Source organism: Artemia franciscana, chromosome 6 (assembly GCF_032884065.1).
Source record: "Artemia franciscana chromosome 6, ASM3288406v1, whole genome shotgun sequence".
Taxonomy (NCBI): Eukaryota; Metazoa; Arthropoda; class Branchiopoda; order Anostraca; family Artemiidae; genus Artemia; species Artemia franciscana.
The window spans coordinates 3,196,168-3,221,105 of record NC_088868.1 but is presented as its reverse complement, the minus strand read 5'-3'; the positions used below and the strand labels follow the sequence as shown (position 1 = coordinate 3,221,105).

At 36.1% G+C, this 24,938-nt stretch overlaps 1 protein-coding gene across 5 annotated transcripts in view; it reads right to left on the bottom strand.

Annotated features, from left to right (window-relative positions):
• Positions 1–5,615: 5,615 nt before the first annotated feature.
• The window catches only part of LOC136027919 (uncharacterized), a 40,381-nt gene continuing 21,058 nt past the window's right edge, over positions 5,616–24,938 (bottom strand). For 4 of the 5 annotated variants that reach the window (XM_065705354.1, XM_065705355.1, XM_065705353.1 and 1 more), the window contains 3 exons: positions 22,599–22,732; positions 15,475–15,767; positions 5,616–8,213 (listed from right to left, as the gene is read on the bottom strand). In XM_065705354.1, the coding sequence (XP_065561426.1) occupies positions 8,139–8,213; positions 15,475–15,767; positions 22,599–22,686 (456 nt within the window). In that variant the 5' untranslated portion in view covers positions 22,687–22,732 and the 3' untranslated portion in view covers positions 5,616–8,138. The remainder of the gene's footprint in view (positions 8,214–15,474; positions 15,768–22,598; positions 22,733–24,938) is intronic. The other variant, XR_010617697.1, reaches the window with a different exon arrangement.

Below are 24,938 nucleotides of genomic sequence, written 5' to 3'. Positions count from 1 at the left end.
TTATTAAGAATTAACCCTCCCTCCCCACTCCCCCAAACAGAGCAGATCCGGTCTGGTTATGTCACCCACGTATCTAGAACTTGTGCTTATTTTTCCCAACAAGTTTCATTCCGAACCCTCCAATCTAAGCGTTTTCCAAGATTTTAGGTTTCCCCTTCAAGCCCCCCCCCCCCCAATGTCACCGGATCCGGTCGAGATTTAAAATAAGAGCTCTGAGGCACAGTGTCCATCTAAATATCAAATTCAAAATCACTCTTTCGTAAGTTCCGAGACACAATATCTTTCTAAATGTCAAATTTCATTAAGATCCGATCACCTATTCGTAAGTTAAAAATCCCTCATTTTTTCTCTTTTTTTCGAATTAACCACCCCACCCCACCCCCCTAAGATGGTCGAATAAGGGAAGCGACTATTTTTAATTTAATCTGGTCTGGTCCCTGATACGCCTGCCAAATTTCATCATCCTAGTTTATCTGGAAGTGCCTAAACTAGCAAAACCAGGACAGACAGACCGACAGACCGACAGAATTTGCGATCACCGTGTGTCATAAATGTCTATATGTCATGGCACTTGGTAAATATCTAGTGCCGTAAAAATTGGATTCGATACAGCTTTGAAGTGTTGATATAAGATCAAAAAGCTGAGATTAAAAACCTTGCTCCTGGGGTTGCAGGGTGGGCCATTTTATATCCAAAGGCATAGTTATTTGGCATTTCAACTATGATGAAGAAAACAAATATCTATCTCAAAATTTTGATCGGACGTTTTAGGGAAAAGGGGGCGGGGAAAGGGCCTAATTGCACTCCAATTTTTTCGGTCACTTAAACAAGAGCTAAGAGCTCATATGGCACTTGTGACGAGGCAAGAAGAGCTAAGAGACAAGAGATCATATGGTTTGAGCTCTAGCAAAATTCTATAAATCAATAGATTGATTTAAAAAGGAAAATAAGAGGCTTAATGCCGGTCAAGATTTAAAATAAGAGCTCTGAGTCACAAAGTCCTTCTAAATATCAAAATTCATTAAGATCCGATCACCCACTCGTAAGTTATAAGTACCTAATTTTTTCTAATTTTTCCTCTCCCTTTTGCCCTCCAGATGGTCGAATCTGGGAAAACGACTTTATCAAGTCAAATTGTGAAGCTCCCTGACACGCCTACCAATTTTCATCGTTTTAGCACGTCCAGAAGCACCAAACTCGCCAGATCACTGAACCCCTCCCCTCAACTCCCCCAAAGAGAGTGAATCCAGTATGGTTCAGTCAATCACGTCTCAAGGACATTTGTTTATTCTATCCACGAAGCTTCATCCCGATTCCTACACTCCAAGTGTTTTTCCAAGATTTCCCCCTCCAGCTCCCCCCAATGTCAAAAGATCTGGTCGGGATTTTAAATAAGAGCTCTGAGACATGAATTCCTTCTAAATATCAAATTTCATTACGATCCGATCACCTGTTCGTAAAATAAAAATACCCCAATTTTCACGTTTTCCAAGAATTCCAGTTTCCCCCTCCAACTCCCCCGAATGTCAAAGGATCTGATCGGTATTTAAAATTAGAGCTTTAAAGCGCAAGATCCTTCTAAATATCAAATTTGATTAAGATCTGGTCACCCTTTCGTAAGTTACAAATGCCTCAATTTTCAAAATTACCCCCCCCCCCCCAACTCCACCAAAGAGAGCAGATCCGGTCCAGTTATGTCAGTCATGTATCTTAGACAGGTTTTGATTCTTCCCATCCAGTTTCATCCTGATCTCACCTCTTAAGTATTTTCTAAGATTTCTGGTTCCCCTCAACTGCCCCCCCTCCAATTACGCTGGATCCGGTTGAGATTTAAAATAAGAGATCTGAGTTACGAGATCCTTCTAAATATGAAGTTCCATGAAGATCCGATCACTCCTTCGTAAGTTAAAAATATGTCATTTTTTCTTATTTTTCATAATTACCCCCCCCCCCCCACAATTGAGTGGATCCGTTCCAATATGTAAATCACGTATGCAAGACTTCTGCTAATTTTTCCAACTAAGTTTCATCCCAATCCCACCAATCTAAGTGTTTTCCATCATTTTAGATTTCCCCACCCCAAACTTCCCCCAATGTCACCAGATCCGGTCAGGATTTAAAATAAGAGCTTTGAGACACGATATCCTTCTAATATCAAATTTCATGGAGATCCAATCACCCGTTCGTAAGTTAAAAATACCTCCTTTTTTCTAATTTTTCATAATTAACCCCCCCCCCCCTCCCCCAACTACCCCAAAGAGAGCGGATCCGTTCTGGTTATGTCAATCAAGTATCTAGGACTCGTGTTTTTTTCCCTACCAAGTTTCATCCCGATCCCTCCACTCTAAGTGTTTTCCAAATTTTAGGTCTCCCCCTCCCAACTCCCCCCCCCCAATGTCACCAGATCCGGTCGGGTTTAAAATAAGAGCTCTGAGCCACGATATCCTTCTAAATATCAAATTTCATTGCGATCCAATTACCCGTTCGTTAGTTAAAAATACCTCATTTTTTTAATTTTTCAGAAATACCCCCCCCCCCCCCCCAACTACCCCAAAGAGAGCGGATCCGTTCCGTTTATGTCAGTCATCTATCTAGGACTTGTGTTTATTTTTCCCACCATGTTTCATCCCGATCCCTCCACTCTAAGTGTTTTCCAAGTTTTAAGTTTCCCCCTCCCAACTCCTCGCCCCCATCACCAGATCCGGTCGGGATTTAAAATAAGAGCTCTAAGACACGATATCCTTCTAAACATCAAATTTAATTGAGATCCGATCACCCGTTCGTAAGTTGAAAATACCTCATTTTTCTAATTTTTAAGAATTACCCCCCCCCCCCCAACTACCCCAAAGAGAACGAATCCGTTCCGATTATGTAAATCATGTATCTGGGACTTGCGCTTATTTTTCCCATCAAGTTTCATCCCGATCCCTCCACTCTAAGTGTTTTCTAAGATTTTAGGTTTCCCCCCTCCAACTCCCCCCAATGTCATCAGACCCAGTCGGGATTTAAAATAAGAGCTCTGAAACACAATATCATTCCAAACATCAAATTTCATTAAGATCCAATCACCCGCTCATAAGTTAAAAATACTTCATTTTTTCTATTTTTTCCGAATTAACCGCCGCCCCCCCCCCCCAGATGGTCAAATCGGGAAAACGACTATTTCTAATTTAATAAGGTCCGGTCCCTGATACGCTTGCCAAATTTCTTCGTCCTAGCTTACATGGAAGTGCCTAAAGTATCAAAACCGAGACTTTAGGTTTTCCCCCTCCAACTCCCCCCCAATGTCATCAGATCCTGTCGGGATTTAAAATAATAGCTCTGAGACACAATATCATTCTAAACCTCAAATTTCATTAAGATCCAATCACCCGCTCATAACTTAAAAATACTTCATTTTTTCTATTTTTTGCGAATTAACCGTGCCCCAATTCCCCCCAAGATGGTCAAATCGGGAAAATGGCTATTTCTAATTTAATCTGGTCCGGTCGCTGATACGCTTGCCAAATTTCATCGTCCTAGCTTACCTGGAAGTGCCTAAAGTAGCAAAACCGGGACCGACAGACCGACAGACAGACAGACAGACCGACAGAATTGGCGATTGCTATATGTCACTTGGTTAATACCAAGTGCCATAAAAAGGCACTTGAACTTTTAATTTCCTCTCACTATGTTCAAGGACCATTCAGTCGATACGACCACTCGTAGGAAAAAAAGAATTAACACGCACCCATGATCTTTCTGCTGGCAAACATACAAAATTCCGCATTTTTGCAGATATGAGCTTGAAACCTGTATAGTAAGGTTCTTTGAAACGTTGAATCTGATCATGTGATTTTTATGTAGATTCTATGGGGATCTTTCTCTTTTTTCGAAAATCAGGCAAATTTTCTCAGGCTCGTGGCCATTGATAGGTAAAATTAACCTTAATGAATTTTTATATGTGTTCCTTTCTGTATTTTCATCTCTTTTCTTTAATCATATACCTCGCCATGAAATATGCCATAAATTTCTGCATCGCCATTAAATAAATTGTTGTCACAATTCCTTAAATTTAAAATATGATATCGAAACAAACAATGAGTACTTGTATCTTATAGCCATTGCACCTAAGAAGTGAAGTCTCCCAAATTATATATTTTCCAGCTATTCTCGCAATGCGTCTCCCTTGTTTCAAACTGTGTAACTGTCAATTGAATCAACTGTGACGAAACAAAAATTGAAAAAACAAGTTACGGGTGAGAAAATGCATTGAAAATCAAAGGGGGGGGATAGAGAATAGCGAATCTGCATGCAAAATCCTAAGTCCTAAGTTAGAAATCCACTATGAATCCAAATATAAGATTAATTTTACAAAAACTTCCTCTCCCTAATGCGAGGCTCCCACTACGTCAAGAAATTCCTATTTAAAGATTGGGTGTATACCTTAATCCATAAAAGGAAGTCGAATGTCCCAAACTACTCCGTAAATGGTCAGAATATTGTATAAAAGTAAGTTAGGTCATTTATTCGGCCCAAAAGAAAATATTCTTTTCAACCTACTTACAGCAGAAGACCCTTTTCTAACTAATTTGGTATTGAAAGAAGCCAATAGCTGAACAAATTCAAGATCAACTAATAAGAGTCAGAAAATATTAAATCTATTCGACGAAAAGCCTTGCGAATAATTTACTAAGAAGATGAAGTTCCATTTTATTCTTCTCAGATACATTTAGTTTAGAAGGACTTATGCAGGAGACACAATTTTTGTCTCTGTTTTCAAAAAAATGCAATAAAATCGTACCCTCAAAAGATCCTCCTTACTCAGACCTGATCCATCCTGGACCGTCAATCAGGCTGTTCTTATCTTATTTTTCAACTTCAAAATATGAAATAAAAATACCCTTATATCAGTCAAAATATTAACAAAATACGCAACTAATTTACTGCTTGTTGTTTATAAATATTCGCTAAGCTCCTCCTTTTTGAGCTTTTATTTGCCATTTTTTGAATTTGCCAGTCTAATCTGTTTTATTTTTCATGACATACTATGGCCCGTGTATGTGTATACATGTTTTTTCATCTTTTATTTAACTGTTATCTTTTTTTTATATTTTGCTAAAACTACGGTGCATTCTTTTGCTATTTTTAAATGTGTAAGCATTTTTAAACCTTTTTTATGGTTTTAACCTTCTAACGTTTTTAAACGTTTCTATTTTCTGTGTTGACCCCAAAATACAAGTTAAGCTCAGCCAGGCTTGTAATAGTTATTTAGAAAATGGTAGATCTTATCTAAATGATGTTTGCATTTATCAACAAATTTCTGCTTTGTAATGAATAATTTTTAACATTTAAAAATTTGACCTATAAGTTACAGAACAATGATTCAACTAATCGATTACCTATGAATGCGCAGACACATTCTGTAAAAGCAAAAAGTCAATCCTAGGTTTCCCCTTTAGATTTCTTTCAATAAAACAAAATTCTTTTAGCATGCATATTATTTTTCTGACTGATAGCCAAGGGCAAATTCGCACCAACTATTTTACTAGTAATTTGTACCTATCACATGAGAAATTTCTCTCACACATTCGGCTGCCTCTAATTGAATAATATTTTCATGACCCAGGAATAGCTCCGTTTTTCCTCTTTGTATTTCTATCCAAAATATTCTATAGTACTGTAATCGAGGTATAAACAATTCAGTAAGAAATAAACCATTTTTCTGTTTTAGTTCAAGAAAATAAAGTTTTAAAGTGGTGTTAAGTCAGAGAAATAACAAAATTAACATATTGAGCAGAATTATATCGATTATTTTACAATGTTAATAGTAAAAAAAATTGATCAGTATTACGAAAAAAATCATATCGTTTATTTGACGGAAAATTGACAAAGTCAATTGAAGTTTACTGACTGCTACTAATAGCCAATCACAGCCGAAACCACCTGAAACCAGTACAACCAGGGCTGTCAATTCACAAATTTTAAGGGGAGGGCAAAGATCTTTTTGATTTTTATTAAATAAACATAAAAAAGTAGCTTTACAAATCTGGGAGGGAGGGCATTTTTTATTTTCTTCAGCTTTTTCTTGATTTAAAAAAAAAATCAATTTTGAGAATCTTACGGGGGGAGCTTGGGCTTTTTCTTTTTATCGGTTGGAAATGCCAAATAAGGGTATGTTTCAAAATATAGGGAACAATTGCTCCCCATGCCTCCCCCTAGTGCCCTTGACTACACTGTACAGCCGCACATGGCAATACTTATCTGAATGCATCACTTCTCGAGGGAGGAGGCTTTGTGATTGAAAGGTTTAGCTGTAGTCCCCAAAGAATCTGAGAATGGTTTTATCCCATGTCCATTCCACTAACGTTATAATTCCACCAAATACAGGTTTTACTACTGTTAATCTTAAACAGCCATGAAGGACGAAGAGGACTGCATAGGTTCGAATGAGGGCTGTATATGCCTTGCAAAGGTTCGTTTGAATGTAGATTTTTAATAGGGCATTTATGCAAAGAAAGGCTATAGGGCTAAGCCCTTTTCCATGCGAAAAAGAAACAACTGATACTCCATCGGTAAATGGGAGTCTCCTCTTACTTTGTGTACCCTGGTGGAACTATTATGTAATTTGCCACTCTACTCTTACTTTAAGTTTAATCAACCATCTACGCGATGAAAGGCTTATGGACTTACCGGAACTATTAAAAAAAAAAACTTTTTTTAACTGAAAGTAAGGAGCGACATAAAAACTTAAAACAAACAGAAATTATTCCGTATATGAAAGGGGTTGTCCCCTCCGCAACGCCTCGCTCTTTACGCAAAAGTTTGACTCTTTCTCACAACTCTACTTTTTAAAACAATAAAAAACAAAACAAAAACAAGTTTGTTCAACTGAAAGTAAAGAGTAACATTAAAACTTAAAACGAGGAAAAAATAATCATGTATTTGAGGGTGTTCGTTCCCTCCTCAATACCTCACTCTTTACACTAAAGTTTTTTTTTAGTAGTTTCAAAAGAGATATTTATTCTAACTAAACGGCCTTTTTGATTCTGGGGGTAATTCTTAAAGAATTGGATTAAAATCCGAAGTTTAGTATAAAGAGCGAGGTATTGAAGAGGGGACGAACCCCCTCATAGAGGTAATAAAAAATACACAGATATGTAAGTTTATTGCGTAAGTTAATTTGCAAGTTACGTATATTTATTACAAATAAAAAACGTTCTTCAAATAAAATTTAAAGTTCTATTGGACTTTTTTACCTAACCGTAAAAATTGGAGGGCTACTAGGCCCTCTCCCCTGCCCATTTTCCATTAAAATCGTCCGATCAAAACTTTGAGAAAGCCATTTAGCCAAAAAAAGGAAAACTAATATGCAAATTTTGTTGTAATTATTCATGAACGGTGAGCCAAAATCAGAACCCGCATTAATTCAAAAATGTTAAGAAATTAAATAAAAAAAAGTTTTTTTCTACTGAAAGTAAGGAGCGACATTAAAACTTAAACGAATTTCTCATTGTTTTTTAAATAGTGCTAGAGAATCCAGCGCTAGCTTCATGACGATTCTCTTCCCCCATTATAAATTCCTCTATGGAAAGATCCTATCACGGAACCCCCTCCCCACCATCATAAGTCACAATTACTAGTTACTTACACCATATGCACCTGTCACACCAAAACTAGTAGCCTCCCCCAAACTAATAAGTTTAGTTTATTTAATAAGTTTAAAACAAATTCCCCCAAAACTAGTTTGATTCTCAGAGTTGCAACTGCATGGCCATGTGACACCAAGAGTAGTAGCCTCATGCCTAGTTCAAATGGAAATAGTGAAATTCTTTTTGAGAGCAAATAGCAAAGAATTATACCAGCTGTTGCTCCGAATATTATGAGAAAATAAAAATGGATAAAATTACCAGCTGAGAACGTCTCATTAAGTTTCAGTTTTCAATCAAGCTACCAAAAACAGTCATACCTCTTTTTAGATCTAAGACACTCAATAAGCCTCTATTTATAATAATAATAATAAAAAAAACTGTTCCCGATTCATGTCAACTACCTTATATTCTACATTGCCACAGATTATTGGTATCTCATTGGGTTTCGGTGAGTCTCTTCTTTTCTCTTAATAGCATGCTGCCATCATCACTGTTATCCATTTTTGACTATTTCAATATTCGCTGTTCTTCTTCTTTGAAATTTGAATTATTTTCAATGTATGGTGAGACTCTTTTCCATGACTGAAAAAGCACAAAAATGTTGTAAACAGTCATGTTTTACTGGTTCACGAAATATACATCAATGGACATTTACAGCTCAATGGGGGCTCCACTAAAATACAGTTATAGTAATGTACACTCAGTAGATTAAGTCCTCCCTCTTCCCCCGGCATTGCTCCACACATTTAATATCTAATCACACTTGGATTAAATGTCTAATTAAATGAAAAGAACAACAGGTTCTTTCAACTGAAAGTAAGAAGCAACATTAAAATTCAAAACGAACTGAAATTATTCCGTATATGAAGAGGTTATCCCCACCCCCAGCTTAGTACCTTTTCTCTTCAACTAAAATTTTTATCACTTTTAAAAAGCTGAATATTCTAATAAAACTGCTCTTGTGTTTTAGGCTTCATTCTAAAAAAAAATGGGAAAAAATCTTAAAAAAGGGGGGAGATTAAAGAGTAGCGGAGCTGCATGCAAAATGTGTTAGCAACATTTATTTTTTATATTATGAAGTAAAAATTGTATCACTAGGATTAACCTAACTTCACTTCTTGGATATGGTGGCTATAAGACACAAGTACCAAACTTTGTTACCCACAAAGCTATAACACGTCTCACTTCCTTAAACTCCTGAATAAGCATTGTGTGCCGCTTCGGATTCGTTGAAATACCAAGGGCACAAAAATGAAAACATATTTAACCCTCTGGATAATCTGAAAACTCGGCTTTTCTGCAATTTTTTTTAGCTGCTATGAGCATTATTTGGTTAAAATTTGGCCTTGGGTTCTTATGAACAATGTTGTCAACGATAAAAAAAAATTAATAAACTTTGAAACAGAAAACAATTAGCGGAAATTAACTCCTCTTCGACAAAATTCAAATTTATAAAATCTATTGATTTTAGCCTAAAATCTATAGAATATTAAGATAGGCCTAGCTAAGAAATAGACAATATTGTAAAGTCAGAAATCCACTGTCAATAAAAATATAACATTAATTTTAACAGAAACCCCTGTCTCTAATGTGGAGCTCCAACTGCGTCATGAAATTGATATTTTAAGAGGGAGTATATGCCTTAGCCCATAAAAGGAAGTCGTATGTCCCAAACTACTCCATAAATGATCGGAATCTTGTATAAAACTAGGTTAGGTCGCCTATATATATTTGGTCCACAAGAAAATATTCTATCCAACCTACTTACAGCACAAGACCCTTTTCTACCTATTTTACCTATTTACCTGATAATTAGGTAAATCCGGCACTGTTTGTTTGTAGGACCTATGTGAGGCATTTATTTATTGTAAGGTCATTCATCGAAAAAAAAAACTCTGAACCTTAGAGCATTTTTAAGTTTTCATCCTTCAAATATTAATAACCCCCAAAAATAGGTAAATAGGTATTAATAACTAATTAAAATTATTTAGAATCACACCAAAACTAGTACCCTCCCCCTAATGCCTAGTTCAAATGGAAATAGAGGAACTCCTTTGAGAGAAAATAGCAAATAACGATACCAGCGGTTGCTCGTAATAATATAAGTGAATAAAAAAAGATTAAATTACCAGCTGAGTACGTCTCATTAAGTAACAGCTTTCAATCAAGTTTCCGAAAAAGATCATAATTATGTTTAAATCTAAGACACTCACTAAGCCTTAAAGAGTAAAAAAAAAAAAGTTCACGATTTATGTCAACTACTTTATATTCTACATCGCCATAGACTATTTGTATCGCATTGGGTGTCAGCGAGTCTCTCCTAATAACATACTCCCATCATCACTGTTTTCTATTTTTGACTTTTTCAATAGACACTATTCTTCTTTTTTAAGTATGGACGCTTTTAAACATACGGTAAGACTTTCCCTCGACTGAAAAAGCAAAAAATGTTGTAAACAGTTTCGCTTTACTGGTTCACAAAATATACATACATCTATGGACATTTACTGCTCATTGGGACATTACGGGGATATTACAGCTCAAATGTGCTCCAGTGATAAAGACATCAATCAATCCACCTAAACACTACTTAGGAAGAAATTCGAGCTTTCAGGATATAAAAATTAATGAAGATGATAAAATGCGAAAAAGTAAGATAGAAATTCGTATGTCCACCCGATTTTATTATAAAATAAGATCGAAAATAGTTCAATAGCACGCCGAAATATTGATTTTCTGAGAATAAGAAGTTGTGTAGTAGGAAACCGGAACAGCTTAATTTAAATCAACCTGAACCACCCAAGGTTACCGCCAATAACCTTAGCCGAGCCTCCAGTAATACATATCTAAACAACGAAAACAAAAAAGGCTGGCAGTATAAATTACCAAAGAAATAAAGAGCGGAAAACCTTTTTGTCTATTAATATTAATTAGACTAAACAACTGAAAGTATTATTCAGTCTTCAGGACTGTAAATTTCACTAACACACTAAGAAGACTTCTTGGTTGAAATGATGTCATCTTGCAAAAGGAGACTTGAGAGCTGTCTTAGGGATTTTCTGGGACATGCAGGACGCCCTGTCAGTATTATCGAACTAAATACTAGCTGATCAAATTTATATTTTGTTCCCATTATTTACTCATTAGAGTTTGAAAGAAGAATCGGGAAGCTAAGAAAAAAGGGAAGCTTCCGTCTCCCTCACTCCTAAAAACTATTCTTATAACTAAATGAAGGATTCGCCACTGATATGCTGAAGGAAATAATCCTTCTTCAACCAAGCCTGAGGTGATTTGGGAACCAAACATCCGTTTCTAACTCCTATTATCTTATTTATTTTGTCAAAGTCACTAGAAAATGCCTTGAAAAATTTATACCTGCCTATATTTAACTTCCATATAAGATCTCCCAACAGTATTTTACCATGTGAAATACCAGGTATTAGTTCAGAAACTATTCACTGAATTCAATATTGACACCCTAGTTCCTATGAAGTCACCAGTTGCAGCTCATGATGATATGGTAAATAAAAAAAAAAGACAGAATTACCAGCCGAATGCGTCCTCTCCCCAACCAAAAACTAAACTGTTCTTCTCTTAGAACATGACCTAGAGAATCTCAAAATCATCATACTAAGTATCATCATACTAAGCAGGTTACTTCCTACGGAAACTAAGCTAAGGCTTCTATAATTACCACACTCACACTGATTATTTTTCCAATTAATTAAAAAAAAAATTTCCCAAAAATTAATTTTTTAAAGAAAAGTAAAAAAAGGCATTTTAAATTTAAGACCATTAGGGAAAACTTCTTAAAATAATTCAAACTCAAAACAACCAGAAACTACTATTAAGGGAATAAATGAAAACCAAAACAAACCGAAATTAAATAAACAATCATAGCAAACAGAGAGATATAGGTACTAATCTACAAGCAAATCTTCTTTGGCTTAGGAACCGTTTAACGTTTGTTAATAGTTTTTTTAGTATTAATAGGTTGATAATAAATTGAATATAAATGAATAAATAGATCTTAAAACGAATAAAAAATAAATTTACGTTCAAGTCGAAAGTAAAACAAATAAAAATTCTTACAAACAGGATATCACACACAAAATTTTCTAAAATCAAATACTAATCAGAAGTTTCGGAAGAGGGCTCAAAAAAATTAAATAAGAAAAGGTCTAGTTGCCCTCCGACTCACTTTTTAAAATCCCCCTCAACGTACCTTGAGGGTTCGAGCTTAATACTGTTAGTAGTTCAAGACAGATTACACACACACCTTTTTGATACGCTGGGTGCAAGTAGTATCTTTTGATTTAGTTTTACATGTCCTTCAACATTCGAAACAGTTTTACCTAATTACTCTCAACCGTTCCGAACACACCCAGAATCAGTCGATTGTCCTCGGCATCTTTTTCAAAAGATGTGAGGGGTTTTGTCACCCCAACAGGTCTTACTTAATATAATAAATCTTTCTTAAAATGTAAGAGCGAAGTTATTTGATCTTTTGACTATTTTAACCTTAATTCTCATGAGCCTTTCGGATACAAACACAACAAACATTTCTCCTATTCTTAATGATAAACCCTGTATGTAAATAATACGCAAATTGCAAAATTTACAATCTTTTCCCCAGATTTATGGGGGTATTGCATCCCTGGATGCATAGTTCTATTAGATATTTAGACTAATTTAAACGTATTGAAAATTAAAAAAGAACTGATCATTGTAAAGGAGAGGAAGCATCTAAAAAGGGCAAGAAAAAAAAAGAACTGGTTACCTTACAATCTCCCTTCAACATCCCTTAACCTACCTTGAAGGTTTCAACCTATAATACCCCAAGTTATTCCATATTCGCTACTGATATTCACTTTGCAAAACCAACAAAATATAATTAATGTTGATTGTGTTTGACATTCCTCTCAAAATTTCCTTAAAGGTTTTGCCTTAATATTCTTAGCTTTTTTTAGGTCCATGATCAGACACACCTTCTTTTCTTAAAAACCTTAAGTGTTAATAATGGGCAACTTGAATAACATGGTACCCTCGTCCTGGGGCTGGGAGGGTGTCAAACCCGGAAGAAGTTATTTACCTGTGGACTATTTTAGACAAAATGGCTATCTCAAAACTTTTATAGAATGAATGGTTGAAAAAAAATTTGCCGGAAACTGGTTGCCCTCCGATCAATTATGGCTCTTAAAAAAAGACACTAGAACTTCTTATTTCAAATCGAAGGAGCTCCATCCAAAGCTTGAACGACCTTTTCTTCAATATGAAGTTCCTCTGGCAAAAAAAAATTACTAATAATGCACTGAACCTTTATGGCTCTTCATTATAGCACTGATACCTCTCATAGATCTGGTTTAATTAAAGTTTTATTACAATTACTACTTACTTCCCCTTTTCTTAAATTTATTTAGAAAAATCATTTACCACATTATCAGCACCCAGGGCCTATTTATTTTTTTGTATCCATTGATTATCATCTCTAATGCTTCCTCGCATGTTTGCTTAAGATAGTACAATTATGCTTGATACAGCTAATTGCCTAATGAGAATATTGGAAAGTTTTGAATTGTGGTTAAATTTTCTGCAATTTCAGTAATTTTATCAAAGGCCTCCATTTGTCCTTGGTTTATATTTTAAAGCTTTTTCCATTTTCCTTACATTCCCTTCGATTTCATAATATTTTTTGTAAAACCCCTCTTCTTTTTTGTGAAACAAAGGCGACTTCACGATTAATTCTAACTGCATTTTCAACAATCCTTCGTAAGAAACCATCTGCAATTTCGCAAAGTTTTTCCTAAAATAAAATTGTTCCACCTATTTTCTACATTGTAGAATTTCAAACTCTCCAGTTTAATATTTTACTCTTCGCTTACCCCCTATGTTTCCCTCCCCTCTATATTCGTATACATAACAGATGGCAATGACCCTTATCCTATTTGATTCTTCCAGTATATCCATTCCAAATTCGAGTGAATCAATAGTTTTTTGTTTTTTTTTAAACAAAAAGTTCTAATAGGAATAAATCCTTTGAACAGACTGATAAATTTCAAAAAAAATACTAGATATTTTGGGTATATATGGAGGGACCGCCGTTAGTAGTAATACTGATTAACGCAGTAAGTATTAGTAGTGATAATACTACTGATGACGTTCACTGCATATGTGACCAAAATATCAATTATTTTATGAAATTCACGAAATTATCTAGGTTACTTTTAGCATGAAGATCTGGAAGAATCATTTACTGTCGTATGGGGATTCTTCATACACATATATAAAAGACCAGGTTAGAGAAAATAGTTCTTCCTTTTCCAGTCTTCAGACATTTTTTTTGCGAAAAAAAAGAATCTTTTGGAACCTTCCTGATATAAAGAAAAGATCAATGGAGACATGATCCAATTGTTGTTTGCGATATAAATGACAAAATCAACACCACACTCGAGATTCATACCAATCTCACAAAAATATAAAACGAGGACGGAAATCAACAAGCGCCTGTAGTTTCATCATCTTCTGGAAATACATGGGTAATATCAAAAGAATCTGACCAGTTAGCTTTCCATGTGGATCTTCTGATGTTTTTTTTTTCTTGATGTTCATCTATCAAGTTACAAAAACAGGAAAAATTCAATGGCAACCACTTCAGTTACTGACCATTTTTTGGTGACTAATCAGTATATAAGAGGGTATCAGCAACTCCTAAACAGTTTGTTCAGAAAGATAAATTTTGAGACTATTGTGGTAAACATTTACTACTCCTGGATTTTTTTAAAACGAGCATTTATTTATCACTGTTATTTTCAAAACTTTTTTTTAAGTTACTACGGGGCAAAAATTGTTCATATCAATGGCTACATTGGTGAATTTATTAGTCTATTAAGATGAAGCTGAGATTTAATACCGAGCCCCCAGCAATACACATTTAAAGCAACAAAAACAAAAAGCCTGGGAGTTTCAGTGACCGCAAAGGAAAAGAGAGTCAAACCTATTGTGCAAAAGGGGGCATGACAGCTGTCTTAAGGATTTTCTGGGACCTTCCTCTGTCTTAGGGAGTTTAGAGACCTACTGGACGAACATTTAGCTTTACCCAATTAAATACCAGCTAATAAAATTTCCGTTTTTGTTCCCATCATTTCCCCAATAGAGATTTGAAGAAGAATCGAGAAGCTAAGAAAAAAGGGAACCTTCGTCCCATCTCCCTCACTCCTTAAAACTATATGAAAGATTCGCTCCTAATACCCAATTAAACACCAGCTAATAAAATTTCCGATTTTGTTCCCATTATTTCCCCATTAAAGATTTGAAGAAGAATCGAGAAGCTAAGAAAAAAGGAAAACCTTCGTCGCATCTCCCTCACTCCTTAAAACTATATGAAAGATTCGCTGCTGATATGCTGAAGGAAAAAATCCTGCTTCTTACACGCCTAAGGCAATCCAGGAACCTCAAGTCCACTTTAATTAGCTAGTTTATCGTCTCAACATCACTAGAAAAATTCTTAAAAAGAAACTTATATCTGACTTAATTTGATTTCCATTTAAAATCTCCCAAAAATATTTTACCCTCTGAAATGGAATTCATTAGCTCAGAAATTAGTCTCATCGATCAATATTGACTCCCTTATTCATAAAAAGTCACTAAGAAAAGATACCAGCTCCTATGCAAAATAAGATAGTAAATTACAAAAAAAAATTACCAGCCGAGTACGTCTAATTAAGTTTCAGCTGTCAATCAAGTTACTAAAAAAGATCATACCCCTGTTTAGATCGAAGACACCCAATATTCCCAAGTTATCGAAAAAATAAAAATAATTATTTTCCCGACTTATGTCAACTACCTCATATTCCATTTCGTCAATGTCATCGCATAGGGTTTTGGTGAGTTTCTTCTCTCCTAAAAACATGCTGCCATCATCACTTATCTCCATTTTCGACTTTTTCAGTAGATGCCGTTCATCTTTGAAATTTGGACTCTTTCCCAATATACAGTGACTGTTTTCCTCGACCGAAAGGGCACAAAATTGTTGGTAATTAAACAGTACCGTTTTACTGTCATCATCCATGTTCTCCATTTTCGACTTTTTCAATAGATGCTGTTCTTCTTCTTCGAAATTTGGACTCTTTTTTTCAACTGAAAGGGCACAAAATTGTTGGTAATTAAACAGTACCATTTTACTGGGTCACTAAATGTAAATCAACAAACACTTACAGTTCAATGGGGGCTCCACTAAAGTGCATTTATGCAAACGTGTACTCACTAAACTCAGCTGTTTAACAACCCCCCCCCCCTCCCCACCATTGCCCCATATATTTTATAGATTAACACGCTTGGATTCAATGTCGCAAAGAAGCTTCTTTTGATACAAAATAACAGAGAAAGATGCTCATAATTATATGATAAAATATAAAAAGAGACAAAATTACCAGCCAGCTATGTCTAATTAAGTTTCATCTTTCAATCACGTTATGAAAAAAGATCATATCCCTGTTTAGATCTAAGATACCCAATAAGTTTAACTTTTAGTATAAAAGTTAATCTTTTTTGTGACTTACATTTTGTTCCTTTTCTTTTTCATTGCATAGCTTCTTTTTATGTTAGTAAGCGAACAAAAATTGACTTATCTCATGTTCTAAAATGGTGTCGGAAAGAAAATCTTTTCTAAGTTAAAAAGCAATTTAATACTTGAACTAATACGCCTTGATAAGGTAGTTTATCAATTGAAGAAATATGCATACAATACTTGAGCTCTTGAGAAGCATTGCACGAGCTACAGACACGATAGGGGATGGCTTTAAATATTTAAGACCAGAATTGCTTACACTGAGTGACGCAAAAATTTAAGAAAATATAATTTCTTGGTCCGGTCCGGTATAGAATATCCCGGAAACTTCCTAAAGTCATAATTTCAAACAGTGGCATATTCATTCCAAAAGATACCCGTAGTATTTCCAAAATAAACAGTTGAAATCGAGGACTTTTTGATATTTTTAATTAATTAAACGATAACTTAAATTTATGTTGATATATTGAAATTTATATGTGATAAGTGAATCGTTGTTAGTCAATGCGGATCGCTTTTGGGATGTGAAGTTTCTTCCCATTTTATCTGGTTTTTATGGCACTTGGTATTAACCAAGTGACATATAGCAGTCGCCAATTCTGTCGGTCTGTCGGTCCCGGTTTTGCTACTTTAGGCACTTCCAGGTAAGCTAGGACGATGAAATTTGGCAAGCGTATCAGGGACCGGACCAGATTAAATTAGAAATAGTCGTTTTCCCGATTTGACCATCTGGGGGGGGGGGAGTAGTGACCGGTTAATTCGGAAAAAATAGAAAAAATGAAGTATTTTTAACTTATGAGCGGGTGATTGGATCTTAATGAAATTTGATGTTTGGAATGATAGTGTGTCTCAGAGCTCTTACTTTAAATCCCGACTGGGTCTGATGACATTGGGGGGAGTTGGAGGGGGGAAAACTAAAATCTTGGAAAACACTTAGAGTAGAGGGATCGGGATAAAACTTGATGGGGAAAATAAGCGCAAGTCCCAGATACATGATTGACATAATCGGAACTGATTTGCTCTCTTTGGGGTAGTTGGGGGGGGGGAGTAATTCTTAAAAATTAGAAAAATGAGGTATTTTCAACTTACGAATGGGTGATCGGATCTCAATGAAATTTGATGTTTAGAAGGATATCGTGTCTTAGAGCTCTTATTTTAAATCCCGACCGGATCTGGTGATGGGGACGGGGAGTTGGGAGGGGGAAATCTAAAACTTGGAAAACACTTAGAGTGGAGGGATCGGGATGAAACATGGTGGGAAAAATAAACACAAGTCCTAGATAGATGATTGACATAAACGGAACGGATCCGCTCTCTTTTGGGTAGTTGGGGGGGGGGGGTATTTCTGAAAAAAATAAAAAAAAATGAGGTATTTTTAACTTACGAACGGGTGATCGGATCTCAATGAAATTTGATATTTAGAAGGATATCGTGGCTCAGAGCTCTTATTTTAAAGCCGACCGGATCTGGTGACATTGGGGGGGGGGGAGTTGGGAGGGAGAAACCTAAAAATTGGAAAACACTTAGAGCGGAGGGATCGGGATGAAACTTGGTGGGGAAAAAAACACGAGTCCTAGATACATGATTGACATAACCAGAACGGATCCGTTCTCTTTGGGGTAGTTGGGGGGGGGGGGGGTTAATTCTGAAAAATTAGAAAAAATGAGGTATTTTTAACTTACGAACGGGTGATTGGATCTCCATGAAACTTGATTTTTAGAAGGATATCGTGTCTCAAAGCTCTTATTTTAAATCCTGACCGGATCTGCTGACATTGGGGGAAGTTTAGGGTGGGGAGACCTAAAATGATGGGAAACGCTTAGATTGGAGGGATTGGGATGAAACTTTGTTGGAAAAATAAGCAGAAGTCTTGCATACGTGATTTACATAATTGGAACGGATCCGCTCAATTGCGGGGGGGGGGAATTCTGAAAAATAAAAAAAATGACGTATTTTTAACTTACGAAGGAGTGATCGGATCTTCATGAAACTTCATATTTAGAAGGACCTCGTAACTCCAATATCTTATTTTAAGTCTCAACCGGATCAAGCGTAATTGGGGGGGGGGGCAGTTGGGGGGACCGGAAATCTTAGAAAATACTTAAAGCGGTGAGATCAGGATGAAACTGGATGGGAAGAATAGAAACCTGTCTAAGATACGTGACTGACATAACTGGACCGGATCTGCTCTCTTTGGTGGAATTGGGGGGGGGGGGTAATTTTGAAAATTGAGGTATTTGTAACTTACGAAAGGGTGACCAGATCTTAATGAAATTTGATATTTAGAAGGATCTTGTGCTTTAAAGTTCTAATTTCAAATTCCGACCAGATCCTGTGACATTCGGGGGAGTTGGAGGGGGGAACCGGAATTCTTGGAAAACATGAAAATTGGAGTATTTATATCTTACGAATAGATGATCGGATCGTAATGAAATTTGATTTTAGAAGGAATTCATGTCTCAGAGCTATTATTTCAAATCCCGACCAGATCTTTTGACATTGTGGGGATTTGGAGGGGGAAATCTTGGAAAAACACTTGGAGTGTAGGAATCGGGATGAAGCTTGGTGGATAGAATAAACAAATGTCCTTGATACGTGATTGACAGAATCGTATTGGATTCACTCTCTTTGGGGGAGTTGGGGGGAGGGGTTCAGTGATTTGGCGAGTTCGGTGCTTCTGGACGTGCTAGGGCGATGAATTTTGGTAGGCGTGTCAGGGAGCTGCACAATTTGACTTGATAAAGTCGTTTTCCCAGATTCGACCATCTGGGGGCAAAAGGGAGAGGATACAATACTTAAAAAAAATTAGAAATAAAAAAATAAAAAAATTAGGTATTTATAACTTACGAGTGGGTGATCGGATCTTAATGAATTTTGATATTTAGAAGGACTTTGTGACTCAGAGCTCTTATTTTAAATCTTGACCGGCATTAAGCCTCTTATTTTCCTTTTTAAATCAATCTATTGATTCATAGAATTTTGTTAGAGCTCATACCATATGATATCTTGGCTCTTAGCTCTTCTCGCCTCGTCACAAGTGCCATATGAGCTCTTAGCTCTTGTTGATGTTACTGAACCTAGGCCTTCTCCAGAGTTCTTGGTATCTTTTATTTTATTTTAATAGCTTTTTTATATTATTATTATTATTTTTTATGTTTATTTCGCTGGACGTGTCAGCGGACGTGTCAGTGTTTTTTTTTTCCCAGGGGTCATCGTATCGACCAAGTGGTCCTAGAGTGTTGCAAAAGGGCTCATTCTAACGGAAATGAAAAGTTCTAGTGCCCTTTTTAAGTGACCAAAAAAATTGGAGGGCACCTAGGCCCCCTCCCACGCTCATTTTTTCCCCAAAGTCAACGGATCAAAATTTTGAGATAGCCATATTGTTCCGCATAGTCAAAAACCATAATAACTATGTCTTTGGGGATGACTTACCCCCCACAGTCCCTGGGGGAGGGGCTGCAAGTTACAAACTTTGACCAATGTTTACATACAGTAATGGTTACTGGGAAGTGTACCGACGTTATCAGGGGGATTTTTTTGGTTTGGGTGTGGGGTTCAGGGGAGGGGGCTATATGGGAGGATCTTTCCTTGGAGGAATATTTCATGGGGGAAGAGAAATTCAATGAAAAGGGCGCAGGACTTTCTAGCATTACTACAAAAAAAACAATGAAAATGTAAACATGAAAAAGTTTTTTCAATTAAAAGTAAGGAGAAGCATTAAAACTTAAAACGAACAGAGATTATTACGCATATGAGGGGTTCTAAAAATACTCTACCATAAAGAGCGAGGTATTTAGGAGGAGATAAATACTTCGCTCTTTATGCTAAAATTTTTTTAAATAATTTCAACTATTTATTCTACGGCCTTTCTGATTCAAGGGTCATTCTTAAAGAATTGGGATAAAACAAGATTTAGTGTGAAGAGCGAGGTATTAACGAGGGGACCAACCCCCTCATATATATAATCAAAAATATAAGAATATAAAAGTTTGTTACGTAAGTTAATTCTTAAGTTATGTATTTTTTTTTACTAATAAAATTGTCGTTAAAAATAAAAGATCTAGTTGCCTTTTTAAGTAACCGAAAAATTGGAGGGCAACTAGACCTCCTTCCCCACCCCTTATTTCTCAAAATCGTCTGATCAAAACTAAGAGAAAGCCATTTAGCCAAAAAAAGAATTAATATGCAAATTTCATTTTTATAATTTATGTACAGAGAGCCAAAATCAGACATGCATTAATTCAAAAACTTTCAGAAATTAAATAAAAAAACAAGTTTTTTTAAATGAAATTAAGGAGCGACATTAAAACTTAAAACGAACAGAAATTACTCCGTATATGAAAGGGGCTTTTCCTCCTCGACACCCCGCTCCTTGCGCTAAAGTTTGATTCTTTCTCGCAACTCTACTTTTTAAAACAATAAAAAACTTTAGCGTAAGGAGCGGGGTGTCGAGGAGGAAAAGCCCCTTTCATATACGGAGTAATTTCTGTTCGTTTTAAGTTTTAATGTCGCTCCTTACTTTCATTTAAAAAACTTGTTTTTTTATTTAATTTTCTTTCAAAGACCTGCCTTCTCAATTATCATTGTATTGTTAAAACAATTGGTGTTGAAATATGGACGTTTTTCTACCAAAAACTAATAAATGAAAAACGAAAAGAGATTGTAACATCGCGAACTGGAGATGTTTGTCATTTTAAGGCCCAAAGGAACGATTTGGTCCCGAAGTGGGTCAAAATACTATTAAGCAAGAACTTTGACTTTCCCATTTCAAGGTGGCACAGTCAATTCTAAAGAATCTTATAAAGAAAAAAACAAATTGAACGTTTTTCTTCTTTTTTTAAAGAGACGTTTCGTATTCTGAAGTTTCACAGGAGGGACGATAAAAAAAAACACAGAAAAGATAGGATCCATTCGAGATTTAATAAGGACGACTAGAGTGGTAAAACTTTAAGGAGAAGATGGAATATCACGGAGAAAATTGACAATATAATGACATATATGAGGGGGAGGATTTGCAATTGAGAAGATAAAATATCTGGAAAGAGCATAAAAAGACATTAGGTATGGTCCACCTTGCCACTACGTAAGTAAAGAATCGGTTCTTAAATTTACCAAAGCGTAATCATTCTAAATATAGAAGGGCTGTATTTCATTTCTTTCAATGAAAACACCGAAAGTATGCAACTGTCAAAATCTAAGGGAAGGGCAACAATTTAGGGGACAAATCCTCCTCCCACAAATGAGGTCCCAAGAGAAATGCGAATTTAATAGTTGTATAGTCTTTTGTTTATAAGTAGCCAATCTGAAACCAAAATTCAGAGGCGTATGTTCGTCAAAATCCAGGGATAGGGGGAGGGGGGTGAAGGTGTAGCTAATTTTCCCTATTCAAGTGAAAATGACAGTGAAAAATTAGCCATAGAGTGCCATAACGGAAAAAATATACTAATGAAAGCTATGCCATGTTTCTCTGGATGCTTGAATTATGCAGGCTTATCTTAATTTTGACATGATTATATTTGACACCGGTGAATGTCAACATTAATCAGATTTTGGACATTCACAGTCACAACTATCCTACAATGACTATCTTCTCTTCTTGAAAAGGAAGATCGAAGTTCGAGTGCTTCTTTACAGACAAAATAAGGAGTGTTAGGTGTGAATCCTTTTTGAATCACTACTTTTTATGGATTCTTTACATATACTAAAACTGGCTGCAGCACCAAGATGCCTAACACCAACACAGCTAAGCATGCTCCTCTTCCGTTCCAACATATCTAAAGCCTCCCTCTTTACACACACCCAACAATTTCTAATTTTCCTTAAATCCTTCCTTAACTCCCCTGACTAATCTGAGGACGATTTGCTTCCCGTTTGGCCCCGGATGATTGGCCGAAAAGGAGAATTTGTTAATACCAATTTTTCCTATAGCTTATTGTTTGAAACACGGTTAGTCTGATGGGCTAGCCCATCATGATGGGCTACAATTCTTTTAATACAAAAAATTATGAAGGGTACGTAAAATCATCTTCTTTTTGCTTAGATCTGTTTTAGAGGTATTTCACTCACTTAAGGAGGTATTTATCTTTAAATGAACTCGACCGGTTGTGGCCAGGGATGCAATTCCCCCCCCCCCCCTTCTCTAATAACTCTGAACAATTATTAAAGTATGAAAATGAGAAATAAGGTTTTTCGGCTTTTAGGGATTTCTAGTTTCCCTCCTTCTCGGACCTTGGCCATCCAAAATAAATACGAAAAAATAAATCAGGCATAAAGATGCTGACCCCAGTCTGTCGATTTTACTAGTAGAATAGCTTTTTCTAATCATTGCAGTCGTTTTCCGGATTTTCAATATATCAAAAGAACAAGAAGAAAAGTAACAATAAAAAAGGAGTTCCAACTACCTGTCAATCCCTCGCAGGACCCCTTCCTAGGCAACTTCGGAACAACCTGCTCTTCCTTTGGTCCTTTGGATGGATGGAATGAAAGCATAGTCTTCGGATAGATGTTTAAATGGTAGGATGACAAACTTTTGAAGCTATGAAGAGAATTCAAATATTATAGAATGATAGTAAACCATCAAACTGGGATCCTATGGGGGTCAAGCATCAGGAATTCCACCTCCAACACCCCCAACATCATCCATCCCTTAATATGTGCATAATTCTACATGGGATAGACTGTACCGTCCATATTAAAATTCAAGAACAAGATGCGTACACGTACATGAATATTTAAACAAACAAGATTTTTAAACTGAAAGTACGGAGTAGCATAAAACAATAAAACGAACAGAAGCTATTCTGTATATGAATAGGATTGCCGCATCCTCAATACCATGCTCATTGCAAAAAAATTGAATTTTGGCTCCATTATTTAAGAGAGACTCTAGTTTTATTAGAATAATGAACTTTTTTAAGTTCTAAAAAAGAATTAAGGGTAAAGACCGCTTTGAGAAAGGGGCAGCACTCCTCATATACATCGTTTTTTTAGTAATGCCAAAAAAATCCATTTCCCTCTCCATGGAAAATTTCTTTTACCCACGAAAATTCCTCGATAAAAAGTCCTCCCACGAAGCCTCCAACCCTCCCCCCTGCCCGGAAAATATATGTACACTTCCCAATCGCCAACACTAAGTGTATACACAGAGCAAAATTCATAGCTTTCACCCTCCCAAGGGGAATTGGGGGTTAAGTAATGCTCGGACATATTTATTAGATATTTTGACTATGCTGGACGGACGGTTTGTCTCAAAATTTTGATCGGAAGACCTTAGAGACAAACAGGGCATGAGCGGGGGTTAGCTGCCAACCAATATTTTCTTAAAAAAGAAACTCACTTAAAAAGAACAATAGGACTTTTTATTTTCGATCAAATGAGCCCTCTTCCGATCTTCTTGGATAACTGGTTTGATATGATTATCCCTGGGGAAAACAAACAAAAAGAAGAAACAAACAACACGCATCTGGGATCTTTTATTTGCCAAAAAATGTAAAATTCAAATTTTTAGTATATTTGAAACGATATTTAGTATATTGAAACTTCTACAAAAGGGTTCTCTGACCTCTCTATTTCTGATCAAACGAGCATCCTCCGAAGTTTCCATGACCATAAGACAGAGGTGGGGATGAGGAAGCAGCAGTTTCCCTCTTATACAGAATAAGTTCCGTTCATATTGATAATGGAGCTGTTTACTTTATAGTAACAGGGTAGACAAGAAATATTCCCAGAAACTAAGAGGGATTAAATATATTTCACATTTTTGATGTGTTTTTTAAGCTTTGTTCCCCTCCCCCGAAGAAAACAGCCCCCGAACAAAAGTCCTGAATATGGTCCTGGGAATTACACATCAATTTCTACCTCCACCATCCTCTTGTTTCTTTCTTAGAACTAATTCTGTATTATTTGAAGGGTCCATGAGAGTTTTGATGTGTTGGTATTAAAATGCGCCCTTTGAGGCATTTTCATCCCTTCCAAACAAGTCAAAATATTTTTTGGTTTATACAAATTTCACTGTGTAAGGTAGATCTCCTGTTGTTTTACAATTCCAAACATTTGCGTATGAGGGCTTTAAGACTCTCCAATGGGGTTCTATGATTGTTTTGTAGCTAGGTAGAAAGGGCGATGCCTCAAAGAGTGTATTTTAATATCAAACATCCAAACTCTTAATGAACCTTCGCATAAACACATAATTAGCTCTAAGGGAGAGGCGGTGAAAGAGTGAAGGTATATATTGATATAAAATCCACAGGGATGTATCCAAGACTTTTGTTTGGGGGGGGGATAGTTTTGGTGGGGGGGGCTTTCAGTGAAACTGATATTTAATCTCTCTTGATTTCTGGGAATATTTCTGGTTTACGCTGTTATTATGAGAGTAAAGAGAGACATTACACTCCATAATGAGCAAAACTCATTCCGTATAGGAGGGGGACTGCCCATTAGTCATCCCCACTTCTGCCTCATGGTTTTAGAAACTTTGGAGGATGCTCATTTTACCAGTAATTGAGATCTCTCGTCCGTTCAAATAAATCAAAAGTGACTGGATACAAACCAACCGCAGGTGAACGCAGGTAAATTTACAGGTAAACCGGTTTTAACAAGGGTGACGCTAACAGAGTATAAACCGTATCTAAAATATCGTGACAACGAGCTGTAAGTCAGTAAGCTCAATAGTAACCGAAACATTCAAAAAAACAGAAGTTTGATACCAACAGATATATTCAAAGAATCGACTTCTGCTGATT